The sequence below is a fragment of the Podarcis pityusensis genome (assembly GCF_964106645.2).
Source record: "Podarcis pityusensis genome assembly, chromosome: 15".
Taxonomy (NCBI): domain Eukaryota; kingdom Metazoa; phylum Chordata; class Lepidosauria; order Squamata; family Lacertidae; genus Podarcis; species Podarcis pityusensis.
Genome location: NC_138040.1, coordinates 12,992,795 through 13,010,147, shown reverse-complemented (window position 1 = coordinate 13,010,147; position 17,353 = coordinate 12,992,795). Strand labels below are relative to the sequence as shown.

General features: G+C 45.1%; 1 protein-coding gene across 1 annotated transcript; it reads left to right on the top strand.

Moving 5' to 3' along the window:
- Nucleotides 1-574: 574 nt before the first annotated feature.
- On the top strand, nt 575-17,226 carry NUP88 (nucleoporin 88). Its single transcript, XM_080982890.1, has 17 exons — nt 575-985; nt 2,073-2,242; nt 3,686-3,811; nt 4,823-4,909; nt 5,033-5,209; nt 5,642-5,828; nt 7,200-7,350; nt 7,781-7,879; nt 8,589-8,679; nt 10,047-10,148; nt 10,580-10,738; nt 11,977-12,102; nt 12,861-12,926; nt 14,119-14,199; nt 16,013-16,139; nt 16,359-16,477; nt 17,021-17,226. Exons 1-17 carry the CDS (start codon nt 590-592, stop codon nt 17,082-17,084), a joined length of 2,328 nt encoding a protein of 775 aa, XP_080839016.1. The 5' UTR covers nt 575-589; the 3' UTR covers nt 17,085-17,226.
- The last annotated feature ends 127 nt before the right edge of the window (nt 17,227-17,353 follow it).

The window sequence follows — 17,353 nt, the reverse complement described above, 5'->3', positions numbered from 1 at the left end:
ATGAAAGTGTGATATACAATATTTCTAATACCGTGAGGAAGAATAGTGTGGTCAAACGGTAGAGATATATTGATAAAACAAGGGTGATTTAAAAATCTAAAATGATCGTACAAAAAAATGAAATGCCATTGTGGCTGAACAATTATGGAAAATGTTAGAATGATGAAGCACAAAAGAAAGAAAGAAATATTAGTTAGGCAACTATAAAAGAGAACGTTTGGAATGATAAGACACATGAATGTACCAATCCCTATCTCTATGTGTAACTAACACAATCGCAAAAAACAAAAGAGATACTAAATTAATAGATGAAATCCCGGATATCTTTCCCCGCTTTTTTCGCCCCGCCTAGCCAATAGAAAATATTGCCAAAAATACTGCCAAGATTTGAACGGGCGGGATGTTCTTTCGACGTAAGCAGCCCTCACTTCCACCCCAGGATAATGAGAATGTCTATGGAAAACCCCCAAGCCCCGCGCAGTTTTCATGTCTAAACTTTTCACAAGTCTACGGTCCAGAGACCGCTTGCGTCAGCAGGCCGCGGTGCACTCTGGGTCTCATACTTCCCTCGCTCCCTCGCGTGGCGAAGATGCCCGCTGGGCTTAACCATCTTTATCGATCCGCCGGGACGCCGACGTCATCGTCCGCAGTGCACTCTGGGGCTCGTAGTCCCGCGCTCCTGAGGCGGCGAGGCCCCGACCGGCTTCATCGACCGGCGACGATGGCGGCGGCCGTGGCGCCGGGCTTGGGAGAGCGCTGGTGGGCGGAGCTGCCTCACCACGCCGTGCTGTGCCGCTTGCGGGAGCAGGCCGACAAGGAGGCCGGGCCGGAGCCGGGGCCCAAGTCCTCGCGCCCGTCCCTCCCGCGGGACCTGTTGTTCGGCCTCGGCGGGGAGCTCTTCCTGTGGGACGGCGAGCGCGCCGCCTTCTACGCCCTCAGCCTGAGGGGCCTGGGCGACGAGCCCGACAGGCTGGGCCAGTACCAGGTGCGGCCTTTCGCCCCGATAGGGCTCGGCTCTCACTGAGGTGGCCAACCTGTGTTTGGGGCGCCGCCGCTTAGGGCCTCAAGGTGGTGGTGGCTCACCTGTGGAAAGCCCCTCCATATAGGCTTGCATTATCAGTAGCGATAATAATGAATGGCTTATTGCGGTTTTTTTTCTCCCAAGGAGCTCAAGGTGGCATACAGTGGTACCTCGGGTTACATATGCTTCAGGTTACATACGCTTCAGGTTACAGGCTTCGCTAACCCAGAAATAGTGCTTCAGGTTAAGAACTTTGCTTCAGGATAAGAACAGAAATCGGGCTCCGGCAGCGCAGCGGCAGCAGGAGGCCCCATTAGCTAAAGTGGTGCTTCAGGTTAAGAACAGTTTCAGGTTAAGAACAGACCTCCGGAACGAATTAAGTACTTAACCCGAGGTACCACTGTACATGCTTCCCCAATTAATCCCACCAGCACCACACACACAACAACCCTGTGAGGTGGGTTTGGCTGAGAGGCAGTAACTGACCCCTAAGGTCACACCCAGTGAGTTTTGTGGCTGAGCAGGGATTTGAATGCAGGTCCCAGAACTTTTGGGAGGGGGCAGGTCTTTTGTTAGGGAGGCAGAACCTCAGTTAAGCTATGTATTTTTATTGATTTAGGGGGGCTATGCCCAGGTCTCTGGTGTTCTAGTCTAGATAACTACTACACTGCAGCTGTGTTTTTAATTGATGTCCGAGCATTGGGAGAGAATGCTTGAAGGAACATGACTGCTGGTTTCTCCAAGCTTTTGTCCAAGGCAGACCCTGTGGGTTTAAGTGGTCTCTTGGCTTAGATAGAAGAACAGTAGCGGCTACCAGTGCCTTGCATGAAGCGTAAGAATAATATAGGTAGTCTTCATCGCTGAGCGTCCATATCAGATCATGCCTGAACGAGTGAGCACAGATGAAATGGTAGGAAGCGACAGGTGCAGTTTGCTTGCAGCCAAATGTGTAATTGAGTGACACACACGCATTTTGCACTAGTTTTTAAGATTTTGCTCTGCACAAAGTTCAAATATTTAAGCGTTAACCAATTGCTGCTTTGATTTCCAGACCCTGCTCTGCATAAATTCACCCTTTTTTGAGGTGTATCAAACTGCACTGAGTCCTACACAGGAGCATGTAGCTCTGATAGGAACAAAAGGCTTGATGGTGCTGGAGTTACCTAAACGCTGGGGAAAGAACTCTGAGTTTGAAGGTGGAAAACCAGTGGTTAATTGTAGGTATGTAGGCTCTCCATTTCTCATAATTGCTTTGTAGCTCTAGAACTAGGGACAGTTGCTACTTCATTAACATCTGGGTCTGTAAAGAAAGCAGTTTTGAGTACATTGTGTCAGTCTCATTTGCTGACTGTTTTTACTGAAATTCTCAGGCATTGTATTTGGAGGGACTTTCGTTTCAGCTGCATACATTCCTCTACTATAGAGAGGCAGTCTCTTTTCAAACTTTTTTAGAAGGGTGGCTGAGGTGCTTTATGGTGCAGTGTTAGGATACAGGCTTTGTAGGCCTGAGGTTCTAGGTTCAGTTCCTTGCTTTTCCATTAAAAGTGATTGCTTTTGAGCAAAGTTCTGAAGCAGTCCATCTTGCTGGTGGCACATTTGCTTTGCTGTATCAAGGGGAGGCTAAGGCAACTTTTCTTTGCAATGGAAGTAGTACCATCCATCTGCTCAAATTCCTCACAGTTAACATTTGACAGATCACTGCAAGGCTGGAGAAAAGAGTAAAGGCTGTTGAATTTCTCCCCATTGTGGAAGAAACAGGAGAGGACGTTGCACAGAGAACTCACAGCCTGGCAATCTGCATTATTTGCTAGTATCAGTGACCTCTATGTGCACGTCACTAAATATGAGAGGATAGGTCCCTGCCTCATGGAGCTTACAATCTATAAACAGAACAAGGAAGACAAGGGACAATGAGAGGCAAATGAAGGGAATGGTAAACAAGGAATGGATACATAAATATTTCAGATATATGTACTTGAACATAGTTATAGCACTAGGAGATAGCTGCTAGGGGACTGTGCCAAAGAATAGGTTTTGAAGAGAGAGAGCTTCACAAATACATTACTGGGAGGTGATTCTGGGCATAAGCAGGGTCATTTGTGGGAGCAGGTCTGTTAATTGGTTCAAAAACAAGATTTCAGGAAATGTTAGTTTTGGACAATAGCTACTCTTTCAACCTTTTTTTACATTTATGGGGAAGATCAGTTCGATTTTAGATTGGAAGCTCTTTCGATAACCGAGTCTGTGACTACATTTTTACCTAGAAGAAAGCTTCCTTAGTTAAATTCTTTCACCACAGAGATAAAATGTTTGAGTACTGACCCTTCAGGACCAATGATAGCTAATTATTTAGTACCTAGAGTTTAAGCAAGGGTAGTGTTCATGTAACACATCAAGTTTGGAAATAAAAAAGGACTGTTACAAGTCTATGTCTATCCCTTGAGCTTTTTTGCTTTTGAAAGGTTTGCCAGTTGGGGAGGAAAAGCCTGGCCTCTTCTTGTGCTCTTGACACCAGCTTGATCTGCAGAAATTGACAGGGGACACAGGCATGAACGTCTGTAGCCCAAGCTGCTGGTCAAAGGCACAGCAACAGTCAAACAGTTGGCAGCCCTCTGTTGGGTTGGAACATAGTGCCTTTCATGATGGAGACCTGTCTTCTTGCAGCACCATCCCTATTGCTGAAAGGTTCTTCACTAGTTCACCATCCCTGACCCTGAAGCATTCCGCCTGGTACCCCAGTGAGACACTGGACCCTCACATTGTGCTCTTAACATCTGACAACACGATAAGGTAACTTTATTGCTCTGAATGGTTTGCTTTTGAGCAGGCTTTGAGAAATCCAAGGAGCCTGGTTTCCCTGACTGTTTAAAAAGGTGGTGCTGGTGTCCAGTATATATTAGTCATCCTTTTTTATATATAAAATCTAGTGGAATATAGTGGTGAAGAGTGTAAGCCACAGACTTTTAGTTTTCTGGTTCAAATCTTTGCTCAGCCGCAGACTCACTCCATGATCTTGGGCAATCTTTCTTACTTCAGCTGTCTCGTTGACTTTAGGGGGGACAATAAAATGTCTGAAATATTTTCTGTGCTCTGCACATGCTGTATCATTGTTCTCTTGCATGCCTGCCCCCCCCCCCAAAAAAATCTGAGCGGTGAGAGCCTCCAAGGGGTTCCAGTGCTTCCCTGGGTTTGGTTCCCTTGCAATAAAGGTCAATGGAGACTGGTGTCTTTTTGAGATACGGTTTTATAAAAATCATATGTACAATCCGAGCATCAAATGGAGGGGCTCACAGCATTATCCTAGGACCTTTTCCAGCTAATTAGCAGAGTATAAATGCTTTCAGAGGCTAATTTAGCTTCCTTTAAATATTTATTTGATGGGGTCATTTGGAACCACATGCTTAGAGACCCATGGAGCAATTGTTTAGGCAATACTTATTACGTTTTTCTCCCACTCTTTTTCCAAGGAGCTCAGGGTAGCATGTATGCTATCTCCTCTTATTTTATCCTCATAGCAACCCTGTGTAGTAGATATGTCAGACCTGGAGGGAGAGACTAGGCCAGGACTACCCAGCAAGGCTGAGGGCTAAGCAGGGCTTTGAACTGGGTCTCTCTGGTCTTGGTCTGACACCAGGGCAGCTCTTCAGCTGAATTGATACTGCACCAGCTTCTGCCAGTGTAATAATGTTGGGTGCAGTACTGAAAATTGTAAAGGTATTCAGCTAATAGAGGTTGGATTTATAGAAGCTATTATCTGGGATGTACTTCTCATTTTTTAAAATGTCATATTTTGCTTTAAAGGATTTACAGCCTGAATTCACCTCAGACACCCGTGAAAGTGATTCATCTTTCAGAAGCTGATGAGGAGACTCTGAGGCTCAATAAGGGGTGAGGTCTGAAGCTTCCCTCATAGTTGCCCCTCCAAGCACACCCCAGCGGCCACTTTTTGCTGGGCAAACTGAATGTGTGCAGAGAACTGCTACAAACTCAACTGACTGCTCCCTTCCTTAGGAGAGCCTACACAGCATTGATAGGAGAAACGGCAGTAGCATTCGACTTTGGGCCCCTGGCAGCAGTCCCCAAGAACATTGCTGGGCAGCGAGAGAAGGAGGAAGTGCTAGCGTATCCTCTCTACATCTTGTATGAAAATGGGGAGACTTTTCTGACCTACATTAGTCTGCTGCACAGGTAAAGGTCTAACCCAGATTCATGATCCTCCTTTCACCTTCATTTTTTGCACTGGGCAGTGCTTGACCAGACCTCATAGATGGCTGGGCAGTAGGAGGGTACTGATTTGAACACCAAAACAGTTGCTCCTAGTTCAACTCTGAATGGAAACCCAGGGTTCAAGAATCAACACTTGCCTGTATTATCTCCTTGTATGGTTGAGGTGGTTTGGTTGGTGTCTGATTAGCTATCCTAGCCTTTCTGCTCTGAGGCTGGCAAGGTCAGTTTGGTGTCTTGGTTGGCTGCAAAACTTTGCTGTTCCAGGTATCTGGCCATGACTTGTTTGGAGATTTTTTGGGGGTGGTGGCAGCAGCAGCAAACTATCCTAAAAGTTTGGGCTCTTCCCAGTAGGCTTCCTTTGATTCCCCCCCCCCCCACATTTCTTTTTTGTAGCAGTGGAAACCTTGGTCGGCTCTTGGGCCCACTGCCAATGCATCCTGCAGCTGAAGACAACTACGGGTACGACGCTTGTGCGGTTCTCTGCCTTTCATGCGTTCCCAACATCTTGGTGATTGCCACAGAGTCGGGGCTGCTTTATCACTGCGTGGTACTGGAGGGAGAAGAAGATGATGAACAGATGGTATGTTTGCCTCTTACTACTTGGAGTTTTCAGGAGCGCTTCCCCACCCCCACCACCCCATTATATGAGGAGGGACTGTAGTACTTTGCACTCCAAAGGTCCCACACTCAAACTCCGGCTTTTCCAGTGAAAAGGACTGGGTAGCAAGTGGTAGGAGAGGCCTCTTCCAGAGATCACAGAAAGCTGCTGCCTGTCCTAAAATTGGGCAAAATAGACCCATGGACTTGGCATAAGGTTGTTTTCAAGTGTATCCCCATCCTGGGTATTCATTTTTAGCTTGCTGTCTTTGCAGTCCTCCCCTTTTTTGTCACAGGTTTTTCACATTATGACATGCTCTTATTGAGCATGTGACCAATAGTGCAGTGCTGTTGCACATTCTTATCCTTTTACTAAATTTATTTGTTGTACTGATATCCCACTTTTCCTCCAAGGAGCTCAAGGTAGCTCCCTCTCCAGCAATCCCTCTCCAGCAATCTGTTCCCACAGAAGCATGATGGCCCTCTGCCCAGCTGATGATTTGTAGTTCCTAAACCCTAAAACTGTGGTTCATCTTAATTACGGAAGTTGGTTTTGTTTTCTCCTGATCAACACCTTTGTCTCTGCAGCCATAAACAATTTTGGAGGTTCTGCAAGGAGGTTGCACCCAACTCAGTTGTATCCAGAGTAGACTCAATTAAATTAGTGGACCTAAGATAGCCATACATGCTATTCATAACAGCCACCATGGTATAGTAGTTAGAGTGTCAGATTAGGACCCGGGAGAGGTTCAAGTTTCCACTCAGCCATGTAGCTTACTGGGTGGCCTTGGGCCAGTCACTGCCTCTTGGCCTAACCTACCTCACAGGGTTCTTGTGGGGATTAATTGAGGAGGAGGAGATCCAGCTTTAACTCCTTGGAGAAAAAGATGAGGTATGAATGCAGTCAGTAACACTCAACCCCTTGGGAATTAATGGACATGACTAAATACAGCCGGGTGGCTTATATTTCATATTTGTCTTGTACTGAGGAGCTATTTTAAAAACCCTGTGCATCTCAGAAATGCACAATGTTGATCTGCATTTGGACCTTAAAAGCATAAACACACAAAAGAGTAAGAAGTATTGTTTCCCCTCCCAACCAGCTCACTAGGAGACAATTGAGGGTTCTCTATTTATATTTCTTTATTATTTGTACCTACAGCCCACACTTTATCAAGTGCTGGCTTTCCCAATTAAAATACATGCAATGTGCAATTAAAATAATAAACAAAACCCCCATATTTACCTTTTTTTGTGGCGGGGGAGGGAGGTGCTTCCTAAGTGAATTTAATCCCTTGAGCTATTATCTCAAGGGAGGACAAATTTAGAAGTGTTAACCAAATCATCCCTGCAGTCTCTCAAATCCTGGGATTCAAGAACTGACCTCATTCCGTCGCTCTACGTGTTCGAATGTGTTGAACTGGAGCTTGCACTGAAACTGGCTTCAAGGGAAGGGGAGGAACCCCTGGAGTCGGACTTCTCCTGCCCAATCAAATTGCATAGAGGTAGGAGCACAAGTCAGTTACCTCTCTTGCTTTCCCCTTGCTCTGCTCACTTGGCATCCAATTAAAGTGACCTTGCAGGTAAATACAAAAATTAATGCCAGGCTACCTGTTCCTTGATTTGCATGTAGCTTTATGTCACAGGATAGCATCACCCAGCTGGCCCAGCAAGCTGTTTACTGTCTCTTTCTGCAGCTCCCAGTGGTCTGAGTTGTTTTGCCATCTTGAGACAGCCCACAAGCATTGCCCATCAATAAATGAGAGGGTGGCAACAATGTGGGTCATTGCTGGGAGTTCATGGAACTGCTTTACATAAACAGGTTTGGCACAGTTCCATTTTCACGCAGTTCCACGTTGCCGCTATCATATGTGGACCTTCCCATGTCTTTGTTGGCTCTCCATGAATGCATAAATGTCTCACTTGCATTTTCAGATCCCAAATGTCCCTCTCGATATCACTGTACACATGACGCTGGGGTGCACAGCATTGGAGTCACCTGGATCAACAAACTTCAAAAATTCCTTGACTCAGGTAGTAGTGAAATCTTCCTGCCTTGGAATGTTGCATTCCTACGCCTTGTTTCTCAGAAATGCAACTTGTCTTGAGTAGTGTGTGCCAGTAGTGTGGAAAGGTGGGATATAAATAGAGTGGACAGTGGTACAGTTTAGTGAGACATCTGAATCTGGCAGACCATAGTTTACCTCCAACAAGAACTGAAAACCTACATCAAACTGTAGTTTCCAATTCAGATTTGGAGGTAAACTGAGATTTGACCGAGCCAGAAATAATGAAGGGCATCGGAGCACGTGCAGAGAGGAGGGAGAACCAGAGCCTAAGGCATGACACTCACAACACAGCCATGGTGTGAACTGAACCCATATATTGCTGGCACAACCCATTCAAAAATGTGATCCAAAACTGGTAGGGCCAGAGCAAACTTGTCAGTATCTGCGTCCTCCCAATGGTCAGGACCACCTGCTTTTCTCTTCCTCCACCTCCCAATTGGCTGCCAGGAAAGGTACAGATGGCTTTTGTCAGAGATCTGAAATGATCACTTGTATCTTCTGTTTCTCAGTCCAGTTTGGCTCCCTCCCCCTACCAATCCCCTTTCCCCTCCAGATTCCCCTCCGCCCCACCCCCCAACATGACATTTGGCTAGGAGTTCTGATTTCCTCATTACTGTTCTGTGGGGTGATAGGTGTGACTCCCGAGTAACCTGCATGTTTACTTGCTTTTTCAGATGAAGAAGACAAGGACCGTTTGCAAGAACTTGGAGCAGAACAGAAATGCATCGTAGAGCACATCCTTTGCACAAAACCTCTGCCATGCAGGTAAGAGTCTACTTCTTCCCAAATCCATATTCTTCTTGCAGCTGCTTATTGCTGGAGAATCCAGGCCGAGAACAGTTATACACAACTCAGTTTCTGAAAAATCAAGCATTGAATGGTGTTGTTTGTGTTAAGATTTGGATGAGCAAGCAGGGTAGACAGGGAAGGAGAACTGTGTTTGTGTCTCTCTGTGGTGAAGACAAGGCTCTTGACTGTTTTTGGGGTGCCCCTTTTTCTTGGTCTGGGTAAGGATGTTGGCTCGAAAAAGGCCTTTTTTGGAGAACATGAGAGAACAAGGCATGAATGCTTATTCTGGGGATATGCAGGAGGCCTTCAGTGAGCAAAAGGTTAAGCCCCATTACCCAGAGATGGGCAGGGAGATGTAATGAAACAGAAAACTTTACTGATGTGACACGCACTTAGCACTTCCTTAGTGAGTACCCTCAGAATCTTGTGTAGATCCCAGGTTGGAAACATCTGCATCCCAGGTGGGTTCAACAGAAGGAGGCCTTCTTAACTAGCAAGACATGCATGGATGGGCCAATGGAAATTTCAGCTTTCTTCTAGTAAATGTGACAGATGCGCGACTTTGAACTGGTTTTTCAAGGTGTTGGAACAGAGCCCCAGTTGAGGCTGTACTGCAGTAAAGGCAGCACATTGGTGATACTGGTGGAAAACTGAAACACAGAATCATAAAATTGTAGAGTTGGAAGGGACCCCAAGGATCATATCGTCCAACCCCCTGCAATGCAGGAATATGCAGTTGTCCAATACGGGGATCAAGCCTGCAGCCTCGGCGTTATCAACACCACACTTTAACCAACTGAACTGTCCAGGCATTTCTGCCTGCTGTGACATTTCAAGACCTACCTAGTGGTCTTATGGATGTGATGGGTAGAATCTCTGCAAGACACCAGCATAGGGTCCACTGCAGCTCCTGGATATTTAAAGACGTATAAATCTTGCATTCAGCCTCCAGATGAAGAGGCAGAGCCAAATTGGGTCAAAATATAGGAATAGGGCCTAAACAGACGATAATGAACTGGAGGGATTATCTCTGGTAATTATAGATCTGAGAACAATGGTGGGGATGACCTCTACTCTTGCTCAGTTTTTGCAGAAGACTGACCAGGAGAGACACTAAGCATCAAAAAGCCTAGGAAACCAAATCAGTATGAGGCTGTAAACATGGCTACAGTGAAGGAAAAATCTGATAGGCACTTAAAATATTTGCTAGATTCTTTAAGATTCAACGGTAGATTCTTTGTTGTGTTAGTCTGAAGACAGCAAGTGGCCTCTGCTCTTCTGTTGTTGGGGTTGCTAATGTTTTCTGGGATAGTTTGACATTTTTTTCTGTTCTGCTCCTTCAGCCAAGCGGCCTCAATTATAGGGTTTTGGATCGTCTCAGACATTCTGGGTCCCACAATGGTCTGCATCACCAGGAGCTACGAATGTGTCACCAAACCTCTGCTGTACGTACTGAGCCACATTTACCTATTAAATGCTGAAATATGGTAGGCATACTTCCAAGGACATAGTATATTTCCCTTATATAGTTGCTAGGACTCCTGAATTGCCTAGGTAACTCCTTCAAGATTCCATGGCACCAGGCTCTGCTGACCTTGAATTCATGACTGTTGGTTCTCCTGGTTATCCCTGACATACCCCTTCATTACCTTGATTGGTACACTTGCCTTTCCCTTATTCCTAACTAGGCTTGTGTTGATAATTCTCTGAAGTTTCTTATCCAGCATTTCATGCCTGCTCTTTGCAAAGGTCTGCAAACTTTTTTTTGGGGGGGGGGAGGGTGTAAAAGAATTAAAAACCTCTAAAGAACTTCATGAAAGCAAGTGGGGAGTGTCTTTGGAAACGTCTAACTGATGCCTGACACTTGTATTGACAGTTCTGCCATCCACCCACCATGCCCTCCTCTTCTGTGCACCAAGCAAGATTCGCCGGTTACAGTCTCGCCTCTCCGCATCCTGGCCGAATCGCAGGATTCCTTTGAGCGACACATCCGAAATATCCTGGATCGCAATTCTGCTAACCCTCTCCTATTGAAGTATGAAATCTTTCTGGAGGCAAAAGGCTTTCATCATCCCCCATCACTCCTTTGTCCCCAAAAGGCAAAGGCACACCTTGGCCTTTGGTGTTGTTCGGAAGAGAGGGTTCCATCATCTGGTATTCTCAGCCCTTTTCCTTTCCCTCTGACAGGATTCACCCTTCTCATTGCTATAATCCTGCATAAGGTCTACACTTGCTGTTCCACCACCTCCATCTTCAGGATGGACTTATGCACAGTGGTCTTTCGTTCTGGCTGATCTCAGCTCCTCTTCTCCCGCACTTGACAGCTCTTTCAACTTCACTGGTGCCACCATAAATTTCTTGCTGCTCTTTCTGCACCAGCATATCCTGCGGCTCAGTCATGGCACAGTCGCTTTGGGGTTCTGGCTGGGTTGTTAGGCTCATGGGACATGAATCTAGCAGGGTGGGTGGGCTTCTTGGCTTCTCTTTACTATATTATTAACTAAAAGGGAAGGATGGCATAGGAGATGAGGAAAGTCAGCACTGAACAACTTAAGTGTTTCTGGGCATTTTAAATAGATTGGCTTTCTGGTGTGTTGATGAGCATCCGACTCGAGGGCTTTGTCAAATGCAATTTGATTGTAATGTCCTTATCTGAGCTGAACCCTCAGTTTGAGGCCAGTTAGAAATCTTACCTAAATAACTGGACCCTTCTCCAGTTCAAGCTTCTTGATGCACACAGCCTTAGGGCATATGGTGTCGGAAGCATTTGTGTGGCAAAGCAGCCTGGGATAGCTCAGTCAGTAGAGCATGAGACTCTTTGTATCAGGGTCGTAGGTTCAAACCCCACATTGGGCAAGAGATTCCTGCATCGCAGGGGGTTGAACTAGATGACCCTCGGATCCCTTCCAACTCTATAATTCTATAATTCTAAATGCTCTTTATCAGAGCATGTACCGTAGTTTTCCGTGTATAAGACGAGCTTTTTTTCTTTAAAAAGTAGGTTAAAAATTAGGGGGCGCCTTACACACGGATAGGGCACAGGGGGTACGTGGGATTGTTTGCCGCTGGGAGCCGGAGATTGTAAGCGGCTATTGGTCGTGTTATTTGTGGCTGCGGCAATTGTGCGGGTGATTGGTGGCTTTAGCAATGCATGTGAGTTGCAGGACAGGTGGGTGAGCCATGTTTCAACAACTCTGGGCCAGCCCCCAAAAAGCTCAACAACTCTCGGCAGTACGGTATAATGGCTAAGACGGTGTTGTGTTTGTCTTCCAGGTCTGCAGATAAAGAAGTTTCCCCTCCCCCTGAAGAATGCCTTCAGCTTCTCAGCAGAGCCACTCAAGTGTTCAGAGAGGAATACATTCTGAAACAGGACTTGGCCCGAGAGGAGATCCAGCGAAGGTAAAATGGGCCCTTGGCTTCTAACTCCTTGCTCTTCTTCCCTCCTGTTGCAGCAACAATTGGCTATTTTCTGATCTTGATCCTGCAATCTATTACCTGCCAACTTCATCAGATGTAATGCAATAGGGACAAGAATCTCTAGCGAATAGCTTTCCTGCCCTTGGGAATTGTTTACATTTTTGTGAAGAGCATATTCCTGATTTGCTTTATCATTGGCTAATCGAAAGAGTGGCATAACTGGGTGGAAATCCCTGCCTTGTTTGCCCCCAACCCCTGCTCCAGAGGAAAGACAATCGGTGGCAATGTTTGGCTTAATTCCAAAAGCCTTCTGCAAGCTGTCAATTCTGTCCTCTGGCAAAGGAGAGTGAGGGTGTAATGCACCTCCTCCAGCAGCCCTCTGGATTGGGGTGGGAAAAGGGGTTGGCCTGCCCACCATAGAATGCAGCCCCTAACAGTATCAAGGGACTGTGCCCCCCCCCCCAGAAAAAGGTTGCCCACCTCTGTTCTATAGCTAGGTCATCATCCTCCTCCTTTCTCTCGTTTTCGGAACAGAGCAGTTAATAGCACAATTCCTCTTTCTGTAGTATGTGTGTCTTTAAATGTCTCCACTCCCGGTTAACCCCCATGTTCCTCATAATTTATTTTTCTCATTGAACAATGGGTTAGAGGTGTAGGGGAGAGCAGAAAGGCAAGCCAGGCAGACAGGTTGCATCAAAAAACCTAACTGTTTGACCATCCCTTCAACCCTTGCTCCTCAGGGTGAAATTGCTTCGGGAACAGAAAAAGAAGCAGCTGGAAGATCTTGCCTACTGTCGAGAGGAAAGGTGAGGGGCTGTCTCTTTGCCTTTTAAGCTCGCTTGGCTGGTAGTTTAAAAGAACTGGGTCGTCCCATGGGAGCAGCTCAGAACTCAGTGGTAGAGAACGTGCCTTGCATGTCAAAAATCTCTGGTTTAACCCCATCCATTGCTAATGAAAAACGATTGTGGGTATTAGGGCTGGGAAAGCCCTCCTGTGCAAAACCTTAAAGAGCTGCTACCAGCCAGAGTAGGCATCACTGAGCCTAGAAGGATCTGTAAGGTACTTTTCAGAACATCCTTTCCAGAGGCGTCCACCAAGGTCCGATATTAGATACAAGCGTTTTACCCCAGGTTGAAACCTGAAGAAACTGGCTCCTTGGCCTCAGGTACTGTTGTACCAAGTTTGGCAATGACATCTTAAGAATGCCTAGAGAGCATACAGGTGGACAGACCACTTTCCAAAACATATATTAGGCTAGATACAGTTTGTGGCTTTTATTTGCTTCTGGCTGTTTTTTATAACATGTCTCAAACAACATTGGTTGGCATTGTCTTTTAATGGGACATAGAATTTATCAGTGGGGAGTGCTGCTGCGATTTCCTGGACATTACTGGGATTTCAGTGGTGGAAGTTTTGGGGTTTGGGGTTCAGTGGGACATGGATTCAGTTACTTTCTGTTGTCTTATTTCACTGTACTCATAAAATCTCTGCTTCCACATCTATCCCAAATTTAAGGGTGTGCAAGAAAATTCTTTGCTTATTTGTTTGTTTTTTAAAGTCTCATTTGCTTTGCTATGAGTTTTCTTTTGCCATTGATGTCTATGGGAGACCCAGCTGCTCTTCTGCTGCCTGTCATTTCTGTGTTTTCCATCCGGTTGGCATGAAAATGCATTCCATGTTGATAACAGACCTGTCAGGTTCAGACAAAGACACTCCCTTTATGAGCCGTTTTTAAAAGGCACACATAAAGCACACCACCGGCTAAGTTATAGTAACTGGTGTCCAGGATTTGGATGAGAGTCAAAATTTCCTAAAAACTCTCCCTTGCAGCCTCATGTAGACATGCCAGCTGCTGTTGGGAGACATGGAAAGAGAAGGGCGCACTGCCCTTTAGAACTGCTTTGTTTCATAAGAAACAAATAATATACCCCCCTTGTTCTGATTTATGAGACAAATGCGCACCACTATCCCAGAATAACATTTCCTCTTCGCCCAAAGGAAAAGCTTGCGGGAGATGGCAGAGCGATTAGCTGACAAGTACGAGGAAGCCAAAGAGAAGCAGGAAGACATTGTGAACAGGTAAAAGGGCACACTCTTCACAAGAAAATGCCCATGCCTCTCTGATGCCAAGTATGTCTTGGGCTTGTGCTGAAGCCTTGTCCTTAAGATGTGCACCCTTCGGAATTGCTGGGCCTGAATTAATGATAAAGAAAGCCAGGTTGTGGAGAGGCATTTCAGCTGAGCAGCATGCAGCTTGGCAGCCAGCTGAACTAAACCTACAACTTAAGCTGCTGCTAACAGCTTCGTGCAAGTTTATTCACTGACTAAAGCCTTTAAACCCGTGTTTAAAATGGCAGAGATGCCCCCAAACAATGCTGTTGTCTTTGGAAGGGCAAGCTGTTTGGAATTGGCATTATCTAGCCAAACTTACACCCCCTGATGTGTGCCTGAGTGGTCTCAGTGTATTAGCCGAGAGAGTAGGTGAGCAACACAGTTGCAAGTGGATTGTGTTTGAAGTTAATTGGTTCCATTCTTCCTGAAAAGCAGTTGACAGAAGCCAATTTAATAAAGGAAGGTTGGGAGCGCTTTGAAAGTAGGGGTACCACAATTAATGTGCTTAATTTTGCATAACATTGATTAGAAAATGGGTGGTATGCAGTTTGTATATGCAGTTTAATATTCACTTGGGAACTGCCCAGAGTGACGGGGAAACCCAGCCGGATGGGCAGGGTATAAATAATAAATTATTATTATTATTATTATTATTATTATTACTAGTCTTTGGACCTGCTTGGGAATACAATGGTACCTCGAGTTACAAACCCCTCAGGTTACAAACGCTTCAGGTTACAAACTCCACTAACCTGGAAGAGTTGAGAACTTTGCCCCAGGATGAGAATGGAAACCGTGTGCCGGTGGCACAGTAGCAGCAAGAGGCCCAATTAGCGAAAGCACACCTCTAGTTAAGAACGCACCTCCGGAACGAATTAGTAACTAGAGGTACCACTGATATATAGCTTTGATGGCAACTTTCAGTGTTTTGAAAATAAGGACTGAATTTGTTTTTAGGAAATTATGCTTGTAGTGTAGGGTGACAGTCCCCTCTTCAGCTCCTGCTTAATTAGCACTTGACAATGTAAGTTTGTCTCGGTTCTAAAAGCAGAATTTGCAAACAATTAACTTTGTCTACAAGTTGGGGGTGGTCACACGTTACTCAACAAGTGTATACTCTCTGTGCACAATAGAAGAGCTGCACAAATGAACTAGCATACACTTTCACAGTGTGCAGAGACCTCTTATATCTGTGTTGAATGTAACATATGAATGAGCCCGTTGACTCTGACAGTGGTGGTATAGTAATATATGAAGTGGTGGTCAACTAAATTGTCCTCAGAATAGACCCATTGAGTTGAATGTACATGATTAAGCTTTGTCCAGTTCAGTATTCTCAGTAAAACTTCGTTGAATACCATCCATGGTCAGTAAATGTGGGTTTAATTGCCCCCCCCCCAGCTGCTTTTGGTATGATATTGTCTGATTCACATTCTTTCAGAATTTTCAGGTAGGACTTATATTTGGTATCTGGCAAACCTTTTGGCAAATTATTTGAACATATTATTAGACTGTCGCTAAACTTCTCCTGGCTGAAAAACAATGTAAAGAAATTTCCCCTGATTAAACCTTTTTTTGTCTGGCTGCTGTTACAATTTCTAACGACTGTGTTGTTTCTTTTTTAATCTACTTTGAATGTTGTATAGCTTATTTTAGACATGCTTCAGCTCTTCCTCACATCTTGTATCGTGGATATACATGGCTGCTGGTTTTATCTTGTTCTAGTCTGTACTGCATAATAAAAAGATTGATTGACTGACATTGTCTTTGTGGGCTGAAGGATGAAGAAGGTACTGCGTAACTTCCACTCTCAGCTGCCTGTCTTGTCAGATAGTGAAAAGGACATGAAGAAGGAGCTACAGACAATCGAAGAACAACTGCGGCACTTGGGAAATGCTATCCGGCAAGTAAGTGTGGATGTGGATTGTTTTTGTAACATTTGGCTGTTTTTGTATACGTAATGCTTAGGGATTATCAAGTGATCTAAAAAGCCTTTAAAAAATAAATAAGTAGAAGAGGGTGGGAGCTAGAGGCACTGCACATGAAGCTGGAAGGCAATTTTTGAAACACTTTCTCAAGGGTTTTTGAAGCATCTGTCTCTTGCGCTATTTACTGCTTGCCTTTAGGTTAAAATGAAAAAGGATTATCAGCAGAGAAAAATGGAGAAGGGGACCAGTCCACGGAAGCCTAGCATCAACCTTAACACCTATCAGAGGAAATGCATCCAAGCAGTTCTGAAAGAGGAGTAAGTGGGTGCTTGCACTTTGAAACACCTGGCAAATGAACAGCGAGCGAGTCAAGAGGCCCACCTCCTGGCTGCTGAGTTGTTGTGCTGCCGCTGTACTTTGAAGCAATAATGTTGAGGGGTCGTACACATGGGGTATGAGGGTGCTGAAATAAGAGGGTCCCACCTGTATTGACACTGTGCCAGCTGTGAAAGACACACCTGCTCAGACAAACATTCCCCTTTTCACCTGATTTGAACCTCCTCCTTCACTCTTCCAATTGTTGTGCTGCTTGTTTCGTTATACATTTTAAGTGCAGTTGTTTCCGTGATTAAATTGTTATCGTGTGCGTTAATTGTATTTTTGGCAATTGGTTTTATACTGGCAAACTGCCCAGAAGCCATATATAAATTAATAAATACGTGTTTGCTAGTGTAGCCGCTTGCAGTAGTGGTGGTGAAAACCCCACCCAGGAAAGTTGTGTGTTGCACTGTTTTTCATGCCTTGTCTGCTCAGAATGGCTGAAGTCACTGAAGTCCTTTCTCTTTCTCTCTCTGATGCAGGGGAGAACGCATCCAGGCGATGGTAAAACAGATAAATGATGTCAGAAACCATGTGACCTTTTAGAGCCGTCATGAATGGTGTAAAGCAAACTCATGAAACATGAAGGGAATGCAAACTGCCTTTGTCCTACTTTATACGTTGGTTCCTTGGGTTATTTTTTTATATATAAAACATCTCTGTTGTGAATAAATACTTTTTTTTGAAAGCTTGTCTCATTTCTAAATCTAGGCTTAGACTATCTGGTATGATGTACTGCTGTTTCTTCTCCAGAAGGCAAAACACAGGAAGAATCCTGCCAATAGATCTTGGGCATAATCACCAGGATTACTCTG